This window comes from Myzus persicae, unplaced genomic scaffold, assembly GCF_001856785.1.
Source record: "Myzus persicae strain clone G006 unplaced genomic scaffold, MPER_G0061.0, whole genome shotgun sequence".
NCBI lineage: Eukaryota > Metazoa > Arthropoda > Insecta > Hemiptera > Aphididae > Myzus > Myzus persicae.
The window spans coordinates 117,125-130,651 of record NW_019104076.1 but is presented as its reverse complement, the minus strand read 5'-3'; the positions used below and the strand labels follow the sequence as shown (position 1 = coordinate 130,651).

At 26.2% G+C, this 13,527-nt stretch overlaps 2 protein-coding genes across 2 annotated transcripts; both read left to right on the top strand.

The window, feature by feature from the left end:
- The first annotated feature begins 246 nt into the window (after nucleotides 1-246).
- LOC111038372 (polyphosphoinositide phosphatase) lies at nucleotides 247-8,073 on the top strand. The gene is made up of 14 exons (XM_022321435.1): nucleotides 247-715; nucleotides 805-1,000; nucleotides 1,079-1,286; nucleotides 1,634-1,698; nucleotides 1,945-2,192; nucleotides 2,763-2,958; nucleotides 3,210-3,408; nucleotides 3,480-3,705; nucleotides 5,269-5,494; nucleotides 5,577-5,712; nucleotides 6,292-6,495; nucleotides 6,573-6,719; nucleotides 6,831-7,001; nucleotides 7,446-8,073. The coding sequence occupies exons 1-14, from the start codon at nucleotides 629-631 to the stop codon at nucleotides 7,657-7,659; spliced, it is 2,523 nt and encodes an 840-aa protein (XP_022177127.1). The 5' UTR covers nucleotides 247-628; the 3' UTR covers nucleotides 7,660-8,073.
- A 1,076-nt stretch (nucleotides 8,074-9,149) lies between these two features.
- On the top strand, nucleotides 9,150-11,658 carry LOC111038382 (PIH1 domain-containing protein 1-like). Its single transcript, XM_022321452.1, has 7 exons — nucleotides 9,150-9,492; nucleotides 9,568-9,649; nucleotides 9,756-9,941; nucleotides 10,390-10,536; nucleotides 10,921-11,150; nucleotides 11,227-11,373; nucleotides 11,523-11,658. Exons 1-7 carry the CDS (start codon nucleotides 9,427-9,429, stop codon nucleotides 11,559-11,561), a joined length of 897 nt encoding a protein of 298 aa, XP_022177144.1. The 5' UTR covers nucleotides 9,150-9,426; the 3' UTR covers nucleotides 11,562-11,658.
- The last annotated feature ends 1,869 nt before the right edge of the window (nucleotides 11,659-13,527 follow it).

Sequence of the window (13,527 nt, the reverse complement as noted above, 5' to 3'; positions counted from 1 at the left end):
CCACCACCACCATCAAATTCGTGAGCTATGGTTTTTGGAAAACACCTAAAATCTATGTTTCATAATAATTATTATATATTAAATATTATAATATATTATTAATATTGGTCAGTACTCAGTGGTAAAACGTACATTATACACTGCAGAGAATCTATGACCTCGACCTACTCAGTCTTAAACTGTTTGCAAACAATATTGTCATTTCTTGTTTATCAAATCAGCTGTTTGTTATCGCTCACTTATCATTTTGAATTCACATTTCATTACCACCCTGTCTTGTGAGTTGTGGATTACATTTGAATTTAAATTATTAAGTTACCTATTTTTTCGTATTTCTTACTATATTATACCTAAATAGCAGAATAGATGATTTAGATGATTTCATGAACAGTGCCTAAATGGCTCAATACATAATATAATATATTCAATTTATTTATAAGTAATTACCTATAGGTAGTTTATGAAGTGGTTGCTACAGTTGCTGGTTATTTACCTACCATATAACATATTAGTGTCTTGTTATTGTTGTCCAACATTAATGAATATTGTTCATGCACAGTGTACAGATTAATATATTATTATGTTTTAATTTTTTTTATTCAATCATACATTATAAGAGATAGTGAGTATGGACAAATCTAATTCTACATTCCGTATAAAATGTCTTCCAGCCATAAATTTTGTTCAAAAAATTGGAGTGTATGAATCTAAAAATGTAAGCATAATATAATGTTAATGTACATTCTGTAACTTATCATAGCCATCTTTTAAATTAATGAAAAATCAATTGATATCTATTTTCAGAGATATTTTATTGTTGGGTCCAATAATGCTCGTACAAAGTATCGCATTCTTAAAATTGATCGAACAGAGGGTCATGACTTGACTATTGTGGATGACCGGGTTGAGTACACTGAACTGGATATGATAAATTCTTTGAATGTTGGATTACACAGAAATACCACTCTAAGTAAAATAGCATCAGCGTTTGGCATAGTTGGTAAAAATAATACATTTTCTGTGTTTAAAATAATTCAATGTTCTTATACTAATACATTCATTTTTAATTTATGTTAAGGTTTTGTAAGACTACTAGAAGGATATTATATGATTTTAATAACGAAACGTCGCCGTGTTGCTGTAATAGGACGTGAAATCATATACAAAATTGAAGATACGTCTATGATATATTTGCCCAATGATGCCTATCGTATTCCTAATGCTAATGAACCACGTTATTTAAAAATATTTCAAAGTGTAGATTTATCAAGCAATTTTTACTTCAGGTAAGGCTGGTTTAATGTGTTAGTTAAATGGAGTAGAATTATTTTTTCTTCATGGGTACAAGACACTGATTGACACCCTCCATCTCTTGTATTTATTAAAATGAACTGTAGGTATGTGTCATAATCTTAATTGAACTTAGAGTCATTCTTACAATGTCTAGTTTAAGTTAATGCACACTTAACCGAACATTGGAAGAACCAGCTTTAGTAGTCTAATTATTTTGGAATACGTATATACATTTTTATGAAGGTGTGTGGGAAGTGTCTTTCTTTCCATTACAAATTTGTGTCGGCTGTTTGTATTATAAATTATAGTATTTCTTATTTATTTTTCTTATAATATTTAGTTACAGTTATGATGTTACGCATACACTTCAAGTCAATATGTCAATTGCGCAAAATATTCCAAATGGTTAGTTAATTGTTTAAATTATGTATATTTTTACAAATTGCTATTGTTCTTATTGTTTTGTTTTTATCGAAACAATATTGTATAAGATTACTAAAAATTACCTGTTAATACCAAATATTCTGAATTTTTCCATTTAATATTTATTATTTGAATTGGCATTAAAAATATCTTTGATTATATTGTTTCATTAACATTTAATTTACACTTATACTTCAAAAGTAAATATAATTTACATTATTGTTATAGATTTGTCTAATGGAGAAGGTGTATTTGTTACCAGAAGTTGTCCAAATAAAATATTTGTTTGGAACGACTATTTATTAAAAGATGTACGTGACAAATTACATCCAGATTGGATTTTAAATATAATGCATGGTTTTATTAGTCAATCAAATGTTTCAATTTTTGGACGTCCAATATATATTACATTAATTGCTCGGAGATCAAATAGATATGCTGGTACACGATTTTTGAAGAGAGGAGCTAATAAAAATGTAAATAATTATTTGTTTAATGGTTAATTATTAACCATTGATATCCCACTAAGTCATTCCTACAATTATTACAAAATATTTAAGGATTTAATTTTTATGTATTATACACCTTACTAATGCTATGCTTATAACCCTGCGTCCGAATTCAATATTTACAAGATCATACTTTATTTTTTCTTATTGTTACACGTTCTATTTAAATAGTAGGTCCACACATTTACAATTTGATGAAAAAAATAAACAAACAATAAAAGTGTTTACAACAATTATTATTTTGAATCAAACTTTAATCACAGCTTTTAATATTTTTTGTTCGGCTAGTCTACATCATGGTTTTAGTTGATTTGATAACTTAATAACATATTTTAGAGTTAGTTAGAGTTCAAAAATATATTTAATGCATACTTTTTTCCTTTAGTAGATTAAAAACAGATGATTAATGCTATTTTTATGAATAAGTTTTTGAAGTGAGTGGTTTCAACTTAATTAAAATACATTTATATGGATATAAAATTATTAAAGCAATTTATTTTATGTAGATTGATAATGTAATTATTAATATTTTTTTAGGGAGAGGTTGGTAATGAAGTTGAAACCGAACAAATAGTTCAAGATCATGGAGCAAGTTGTCAAAATAATATGTATATAAGTTCATTTCTTCAAATGAGAGGTTCAGTTCCTGGCTTATGGAGCCAAGATATAAGTAAAATGGTACCAAAACCTACAATATCATTTGAATTAATTGATCCATTCCATGAAATATCTGGTTAGTAACTTTCTTTGTACAATATGTGTCATATCTTTTTTTTTTTTAATAGTATTTTAATTTTAAATATCAAGGACAAGGCATATTATTTTTTTTTAATATTTGCTCACTGATCTTCAAGTTATTGAATTTTGATCCATTATAAATTATAATGGTTAAAAGTGTTAAAATGTTTCATATTTGTTGGTTATTTAATGAATTTGCATTAATAGATTCCATCTCATTAAGATGTTTGGTTTAATATTTTCAAGGTGCTCATTTTAATAATTTATATAAAAGATACGGCTCACCAACAGTTATAATAAATCTTGTCAAAAAACGTGAAAAGAAAGTTCATGAATCACAACTAAGTGATCATTTGGTATCAGCTGTAAAATATTTAAATAAGTTTTTACCACCTTGTCATCACATTCAATACATACATTTTGATATGGCAAGAATGAATAAAAGGTAAACATTTTTTTCAATTTTTTAGTTTAGTTTTGTTGGTATCTATATATTTTTATTTGTACATTTATCAGTAAAAATGTTAATGTTATGAGACGCCTTGATGACATTGCCCGTATGGCAATCTTTAAAACTGGCATGTACATTAATTGTCCACGGATTATAGAAAAACCTACTTTTGGGCAAGATAAAAATGGTACCATACTTCAAAATGGAATAATTAGAGTAAATTGTGTTGATTGTTTAGATCGTACGAACACTGCACAATTTGTTATTGGAAAATGTGCACTAGCTTATCAAGTATGAATTTATGTTGTATTTATAAATGTAACTAATTAGACTTATAATTACTGTCGAGTGCATCAGTGACAACTAATGAGAATTATCCAGAAAGTAAAGTTATGACTTTTTTAAAAAATTGATAAGGGTATATTATGTTTTCTTGATATTTACATAGATTTACATAGACTTCAAGTATAAAGTTATTTTTATACATAATGCATTTTTGCAGGCTTAGCATCACCTTTTGTAACCACTGTTAAAGAACTAGCACTCCATCCAAATTCTATCTGTATCTTTCACCTCTTCTTGAAACAAAAATGCTTTTCCCCTAAGAACTTCTTGAGCTTGAGTTTTGCAAAAATGTGATTAATCATGAGGCAAGCATAAATTATGCAACCTACTATAATGTTACTAGACTCTTAAAAAACTGCAGAGAAAAATTAAAAATGATTAATGGGGAAATGCTGACTAGTGATATTTAGCCTTCGTGTAAATGAGAATTCACAACACTTTAATTTTCCAAGATTTCATCTTCTTGAAGTGAGATACCCATAGGCAAAATTTGGGAGGACTTGGAGGAGCTTAACCTCTCCAATATTAAAATTAGCCCCTCCAAAAATGTGTATTTTAATTGAAGTATTAAATCCTTCAATAATTATCAAATTTATGCATAATTCAGTCAATGTTGTTTGAAGAATTTATTTTATAATTTTCTATCCACCCACAGAACATAATATAGTTTTAGTAATATTATTACAAGTTAGTAATTACAATATAAGTACATATTACAAATAATTGATAACATTTAAATGTATTTGGAATATAGTCAATACTAGATACCATTGTGTTTTTTTTTATAAATTTGTAATTTTTATTCGATAGTTACAATTATTATCAATTATAGTATATAAATTAGTAGGTACCCAAATGTTATAATTTGTTTTACTGAAAATATTTTTCATTTTAGTAATAGATAGATGTATTAAAATGTGTATATTAAATGTACAAAAGTAGGTGAGGAAAAAATGATAAATATATTATGTTGTATTATATTACATAAAGTAATGTATTTTAAAGGTATTTGAACAGAGCCAGAGGGCCCATGTATATTTCATTTAAATATGTTAAGTCAAAAACTGAAATTACGCATATGGATGTGATACCCATCACACATGCCCTTACTTTCTGGATTTTGTAACCATTGGTTCTCACTTATTACCTTTTAACTAAGTTCAAGAAGTTTTAAAATAAAAAAATATTTGTCTGGCTTTAAATACTTAATATGTATAAGAAACAGTTGAAAAATAGCCAGGATCTAATGGGGTGGAGTATGAGTTCTTCAACTCTAGTAACAAAATCTGGCACTATGTCTAGAAAAATGCATAGATTTGAATGGTGATGTAAAAAAATAACCATGGTACTTCTGTGTACATTTCATGAAATATATGCACTTTTAGATTTTTAAAAATGTTATAACCTTACTTTTTGTGCAATCCTAGTATATGTTGAGAAATTATCATTTTTGGATAAAATAAATTTTATTATATTACTCTCTATTAAAATAGTTTTCTTTTTTTTCAGCTATATTATTTAGGTTTATTGCACAAACCGCTATTAGAATATGATACTGACTGTGTTAGATTATTAGAAGTATCATATGAAGACCATGGAGACACTTTAGCTTTACAATATGGAGGATCTCAATTAATTCATCGTATAAAAACTTATCGTAAAACTGCCCCTTGGACATCACAAGGCAATGACATTATGCAAACATTGAGTCGTTACTATAGCAATACGTTTTCTGGTTAGAACTTAGTTAAAGTTTGCTTATATTTGAACCTAATTTTTTCACATGTTATATAATTATGTATATTGGCTATGTATAGATACTGAAAAACAAAATGCCATAAATCTATTTTTGGGATTATTTTGTCCAAATGAAAATGAGCCTGCCATTTGGGAACAAAATTTTGATTACTATTTACATCATCCAGAAACAACAACATTTCTCTCTAATGACTGGTTAATAGTGATTGTATTTTATGATTTTATAATTTCTTAAATAATTAAGTATTAAAGGGATGTCATCACGTTGTTGTTTTTTCTCTGGTGACTGACAAATACTCTGGTATTTGTAAAAAATTATTTTTTCGTATGTTGTGAAGTAATCTTAGAGTAAAATCACTCTTTTTAAAAATTATTGAGTATAATATTTTTGAGGATATGACATAAATTTATCTAAATATTGTCTCAAAACAATTTAATACCTATCCATTTAAATTCACAAATTTTATTCTTTATTTTCAAAGTTGCATGTAAAGTCAAATTTATTATTTAATTACTTGATAAATACATAAAATCTTTTGTCAAATCCTTAAAAATATTATCCTCTATAAATTTTGGTCGTATGTAATTTTACTCTAAGAACATCGCAAAAAGAATTTTTTTGATTGCACTTTATTTATGGTGGGTCTAAGAGAAAAAACAAATATGGCGCTGACTTAATTTTAAGTATTTTTTACTGTCTGTAGTAGGGTGGTCCAATCCCAATAATATAATTCAAATTAATTTCATAAATATGATACAATTTATTTTTTCCAGTGTTCCGTTGACAAGATGGTGGGATGAATGTGTAATGGACTGTTTGCCGTTATCTTGTATGGAAAGACAAAAAAAATATTTAGAAATATATCCAGCTCATACATTAAATATTGATGACTACGATAGTTTTAGTCACTTCTATAAAACAGACGAGTTCAGTGTAATGTCTGAAAGTTATGCTTTTGAAATTAGCCATTCTGTGAGGTATAGTTTTTGTAATTCATCAATCGTTACAATTTATGAATGATAATAAACTATTTTTATTTTTATGTTTTATTCAGAGATTTTATGCCAAATTGTGTAACAGATTTCAGTCCATTTTCTATGCGTATTAGACCTGGTAAAAAACGTGAACAAATCTCTGACAAAACTAGAAACCCTTCCATGACGGGCCATAGCTCTACAAATTCAATCAACACTAGTAGCAGGTACCTATATCAATTATAAAAAAATAAAATGTATTCAGTTTCATCGTTACATTATAACTTATAAATTTATATGTTTATTTGCTTAATATTAAATATTATGTCTCTGTTAAGTTGTGGTAGTGGTGAAAGCGATGAAGATATTTCTTTTTCAAAACGTATCGATTCGATGAGTATTACATCAAAAGATAATTCTATCACATTTGATCCTCTACAGACGGAACAGAGTATTTATGGAATTAATTTAGCAGTTACAAAACCAACAGAGATTGCTATTTATAAAAAGTAATTTTATTATTATATAATAATTTTTAATTCACTCTAATAGTTTAACAAAAAAATAAGTATTTGTATAAGTAAATATTATTAAATAATCTTATCTTTTTATTATTTTGATTAGTGATTTACCGTTCTTTGGGAGAATATTTTGATATCTATATTTTAATTATTTTATTTTATGTACAGACAAATTAAATGTATTGTTTTTTTGATGAGGAGCAGGTCTTGAATGATAGTTTCTAATCACAAAATACTTAAACGTTTAACTTACTACTCAAAAAAATGTCTACTTAAGAAAAAATCCAATACTATTTCTTTTGCTTTGTTTTAAATCTAAAACTAGATATATTATCAATTAACACAGAATAAATGTTTGTGCAGATTGCATAAATTTGTTTCAATTATTAAAAATTGATCAAATAATTAAAATATATTATTACAACTTTACAGGTATATACTAATGGCAATAAATCCATCAAGTGTTTTGGTAGTAACTCCAAATAGTCAATCCAAGTACAATAGCTCATTTAGTATTCCTGTTCCAGAAGTCAGTCCAGCAAATATAACTCTATACGAATCATATATTGAAAAAGGTTTGATTGGGGAACCCATTTGTAGCAACAAAATGATTTATCAATATAAAAATTATATTCAATGTAATTAACCCATAATATATTATTATCATCAATACACTATTTTTAATAACAAGTAATAATTAATTGTATGCTACATTTATTGTTCTGTAAACGGTTTTGTAGTGTATAACAATACAAAGCTAAATTATAGTATGTGTAATATAAAAATGTTATGTAGGTATAGTATTCATGGACATAATAATGTATGGTAATTAAGAAGATTCAAGATACTGACCTCCAATGGGTCTTTGGTGTTTGATATTCTATTATATTTGTTATATGTTGAGTATATTAAATTACTTGTTCATACAATTTTGGCTCTATTAAATTTGTGTACTTATATAAACGTATTAAGTTGCCCATAATTATGCAGTTTAATATATAAAACAAATTGCTTGTGTGTAATATAATAAATATTTTATTATTATGATACATACAATCTCAAAAATGATGTTTTTATTTCTTGTTCCTGACATGACAACATTTATATTTAATTATTTATACTACCATTAGTTTTAAAAAGTACCTGCCAATGTATGTTCTTAACTCAATCTAATTTAACCTATTATGATGTAAAATTATCTTTTGGAGGTATTACCCTAATGATTTTCAACTCACCGCTGAATAGTCTACATCATAATTAAGTAAGTAACTTTATTTTTTAATATGTATAAACAAGTATTGAAAATGTCTGTTACAGAAAAAGGAGTACTTATAAACTTCAGTCGTAATCTATATTATAATAATATAATCTAAGACTGTGACGGCATGATTTGGCTATAGACCTATAGGTGTCAGGTATACTATGATTATATAGAAAAATAAACATTTTCCATTAGGTATAACAGTAAATTGTATATACAAAGTAATTTTATTTTTACAATCATTTTATGTTTATTGGATAAGAATATTAAGATAGCAAATAAGGCTAAAGGGTGGATAATTATGCATTTGCATATATTTTTCTTTCAACACCTAGTAATTTTTGCAGAATAAGTAAGATGAACTATATTTACTTTTTAATCTTTAAGGTTTTACAACACAAATGCAAAATGTTTACCTATGTTTCATGTACCCTAGATTGACGTATATTACTTTAAAAAATACACAGATTTATCTTATAATAGAGGATTGTGTTTATTCAATAAATTCAGACTTTTTTTGCTTTGAAAACATTTGCAAAAAAAGTTGTGCAGCGGGCAGCGCAAAACATAAAAAAAGCTCTAAAAATATTGTTTAACATTGTCCAATATTGTTCAGGGAGTAATCTAACAATGTCTAACAAGTTATCTACACATATTTTGGATATATTATTTCATGGTAATTGGTCAATAAGTCCGATTTGATATTTTGATTTATATGTTACTATTTATTTATTTTATTTAAGTACCTAAAAAAATTAATTATGTATAAAAATTATATAAAATTCTCAGATAACTCCTTATAAGTAATACATAGGCAACTAAGTATACTATAGTTATGATTCCCACTTTATCAGTAATTGAATAGTGATAACTGATGAGTACTAAACACGGATTAGTATAATCCGTGGTACTAAATTATTATAGTCTTATAGAGTTTCTTTAATAGTTCCATATCAGAATTTTTATCTTTATTCATCTCTGAAGTTCAGTGTTCACCGGCATTTGATCAGTTTTTTGAATCCTGTTCGACTATTCGTAATTTAGTTCAATTATTTGACTCAAATTTTCAGTTTATATTTTGTTCCCTGTCAAATTCTAATTCGTATTTTCGATAAATTGTATTAAACACATGTCACATAAAGTAATATTAATATGATGTCGTCCAAAAATTTTTTAGATGTCGATGAGTCGATCATTGAAAAAAGCCTTTTAATTCAAGTATTTAATATTTGTACACATACTTGCATGATTAAAATGAATCCAAATGGGTAACGTAATAAATATTATTTTCAGACCAACGAGGAACAAGAATTCGAACACTTTGTGAATGGTTTCCTTAATCCCGAATCAGGCAAATTGGTTAAACCAGCTCCAGGTACTACTCTAATAATTAATTTTTACTATTTCATTTTAAAGTACTTATAATTATTTAAAATTTTAGAAGTTTGATTGAGTATTTTTTAAATCTCGTTTAATTATAGGACTTTGTATAAAATTATTGAAAACTGATAAGTCAAAGGTATTCATAAACCTCTGCCACCATCCAGATATTCCACCTCCAGATGATATTACAAAAGAAGAACTTGAAGAAGTTTTCAATTCTAAGGATCCTGAAAAATTCTGTATTCCCTTAAGTATTGGTATAGAGCACCAAGAAACTGATAAGTGTAAGTGTAAACATTTAATTTTTATAATATTATAACTAAACTTTTGAAGCAGAGCTTACTTGTTAACAAAATGTTTTCAATCCAAAATTAAACACTAATTAGTAATTTGTTTTCTTTATTTGAATATTATTAAAACCGTGCATTAACAAAAAATAAATTTATAATATAATTTTATTTTTTTGTCAATTTTTATTTTATTTATAGTGGGTACCTCTGTTGTACAATTTAATTAAGTTGTAATTATGTATGAATTTATTTAATAATAAATGGAAAAATTATTGTTTCCAATGTGTTTGAATTAAAATATAATTGTAATGGGTACCAGATAGATTAAATATTAAATATTATAACACCGGTGTAGACTAACAACATATTTTGTCGTAAATAGGAAATATGTTTTATTAATGCATTGAATGTTAATTGTTTTTATTTTATTTTTATGTTATAGCTAATGCTCAAGTTAATGTTTACGATGTAGCAGTCAATTCAGAATTTTTCAAAAAGTGTCAAAATGATGATGTGTTTCAAACATTCATTGTTTGTGCGTCGATAGAGGGAGTTGCTGAAAAGTTCAAAATCGATATAAGCTCAGAAAGTATTTATTAGCTTTCATTATCTAATATTTATAAAGCTTACCATCTTATGGAGTCTCTCTTCTTTGTTATTTTTATTCTTAAACCCCTATGAAGTATCATGTGAGTTCCCGATTGATCAATTTGATCGAATCATTAATTAATTAATTAATCAAATTAATCAATCTTTTTGAAAACCTAATTACGTCTTCTGTATGTACTAATTTTGATATTATTTTGAAATATAATTTACTAATTAATTACAAGGTGATATACAACCAAACATTTATCAGGTGAGGTGTGTATGAAAGTAGTGAGGATCAGAGTTCCTTTAAGTGATAATCTTGTTCTTATTTATCTGAAATTACATATGTTTTTGATTTGGTTGTTATTATGTTATGCTGTAGATCCAATTTTGTTGAAGAATAGGAAATGTTTGGGATCTTTGCAGCAGCACAGAATTCAACAACGACCTCCTAGGCCATCAACATTTAAAAAAAAACCTCTGATTCAAGAATTAAATTCAAAAGCAACACTTTCTCAGTTAGACATACATGTCAAACCTGAGTATAAGATGTATGTACAACCAGAAGATAATCCAAAAAATATCATTTTAGATGTCTGTATGCCAGATGTGGTAATTTTATAAAAATTAACATTACAAACATCTAACATGAATGCTTTGAATTATTATTTTTATTTTTATTTTATAGCATACTTCACAAGAAATTGATTTAAAATGTGGCGAAGACTGTCTACTGTTAACTACAAACAAACAAACAAAATATGAGTTGGATATTTTTTTACCATATACAATAAATCAAAATGATGTCAATGTAACATTTAATACTATGACTAAAGTAAGTAATTTACATTTATAATAACTTTTATCATTAACTACATTTCATTTTTCTTTATCGTTATTTATTTGTAAGGAACTAATTAATAAGTTTTTATTTAATTGTTTAATGGATATGTTTAAAAATATAATTAAGTATTTATTTTTCAGATTTTATCAGTTATGTCAACCATTATTCCCAGCAATTGATTTTCTTATATAAAGTATTATAATACTTTTCAATTTTGTGTTTCTATAAATTGATGTATTTTTTTTTTGCACTACAAATTATTCTAGTTTATGTACATTTAAAGAATAACTAAAGATCCTTGTATTGAATAAATAAAAAAAAATATAAGATTATTTTATAATTTTAGTTTTGTTTTTTAATCGACTAATAAATTATTATGTAATTTATTATTATATCATACCTACATGCAATTACATAAAATAAATACTTTTATAGGATAATTTAAATATTAATTATTTTCATTATAAACATAATATTATTTTCAGGATGTCTACTACATTATCGAGAGAATGTCAAACCCTTAGAAATATTATTCTCTACAATGTTTGCAATAGGTGAAGTGATTTTTCTCTAATATTGCTCAAAAATAGTAAAATGATGTGACGTGAATGCGTTTTGATATGTATGATATTTTGTGTATGTGTAAATTGTATTGAAAAATCTCTTATACTCATTTTGAATCAAAACTATTATACAAGGATTTAAAAAAAATTACTTACCTAACAATAAAATCAAGTAAAATTTGTGACTTTTTTAACTCAGCATGGTTTATTTAAGATATTACCAACTGGTTTCTATAAAGTTTTTGATTTTTTAATTTTATTTTGTTAAATATTGTTGAGCTCTCAAAGTAGGTGTGTCTTGAGCTTGCACCTAGACACTTCTTAACTCATTTTCTGCAGTGCTGGCTATTGTTAACTAATGTAAGTAAAACAAGCATTTTATTGTGAATTACTATACATTCACAATTTGCAAATTCTTCATCAGTAAAATTATTTTTTAAATGATAAGATTTTCTGAATAATCTATAATTTAAATAGCTTTAGGAGAAGCTGAAGAAAAATTTCCTACACCCATAGATAACTGAAGAAAATTCAAATGCTTTATACTTTTATAGTGAGGCACTGAGGCGACTAATTTAAACATCCATATTTCTCTGAATGTCGTCTTTCACTAAACGGCTTACATCACCCTCTTACCAAAACTATTCACTCTACTGATGCTATAGATTGGAAAAAGAGGAAAAAGATTTTGTGAAAATCAATATTAAGATTTTATCTATTTGTCCCCAGTGATATTTTAATTCGAAATAATATAACCAAAACATAAATTTATTTTTTAATTATGTACAGTAATTCATATAATATGGTTTTTGAATGACCCCAGTGCACATTTTTCTTAAAAGCTTGATAGTTTTTATAAATTATAATACAATTGAATACATAAAGTTGCAACATTTGAAACAAATACAACTAATTCAAAATAAAATATAAAAATATTCTTTATTTTATTTTTAAGATGCATATTTTAGACATTCAAATGCATATTTTATGACTTTTTATGGCTACAAGTCCTCTGCCCCTGTTGGTAACTATTATAGAAACTTCGGAACAATAATCGAATTGGTATTTCATACAAGTAAAAGGGCTGAATCCTTGTTATTTGTATCCAAATAAATACTCGTATAAAAAATATAGATACCTATGACTATGAGAGAATACCTAACCTAAAATAAATGTTGGAAAAATCTGTCAAATTACTATACATAAGTAAAAAAAAAAACATTTTACATAATTTTAAAGTTATATTTATGTGGCTTTATGAATCAAAACAAGTTCCACCGAAATATGGGGATGCGGTTACATACAGTTAATCTTACTACATTATTTATATCGTTCAAGCACATAACGATGCGGTGGAGACTTGAACATTTTAATGCTTTTACACTACGACTGGCCATAGCCACACGCAGAAATTATCACTTGCCCTACGCACTCAACTGCTCGTATTCAACTGTTTAAAATCTGTCCGACTACTCCGATTGTCCATTTACAATCCCCAACTAAATTTCAGCTTAAAAATTTGACACCCGTAATAGATATTCGTAGAGGGTATTTATGTTTTAAAAATATACATTTATTACCA

Excerpts from the sequence above, each read along its gene's own strand:
- LOC111038372 (XM_022321435.1), top strand. The coding sequence starts at position 629 with ATGGACAAATCTAATTCTACATTCCGTATAAAATGTCTTCCAGCCATA. Across the intron at positions 5,713-6,291 it reads ACATTTCTCTCTAATGACTG|TGTTCCGTTGACAAGATGGT; the intron begins GTTAATAGTGAT and ends TATTTTTTCCAG. Across the intron at positions 6,720-6,830 it reads TCAATCAACACTAGTAGCAG|TTGTGGTAGTGGTGAAAGCG; the intron begins GTACCTATATCA and ends GTCTCTGTTAAG.
- LOC111038382 (XM_022321452.1), top strand. The coding sequence starts at position 9,427 with ATGATGTCGTCCAAAAATTTTTTAGATGTCGATGAGTCGATCATTGAA. Across the intron at positions 9,942-10,389 it reads GCACCAAGAAACTGATAAGT|CTAATGCTCAAGTTAATGTT; the intron begins GTAAGTGTAAAC and ends TTTATGTTATAG. Across the intron at positions 10,537-10,920 it reads AATCGATATAAGCTCAGAAA|ATCCAATTTTGTTGAAGAAT; the intron begins GTATTTATTAGC and ends GTTATGCTGTAG.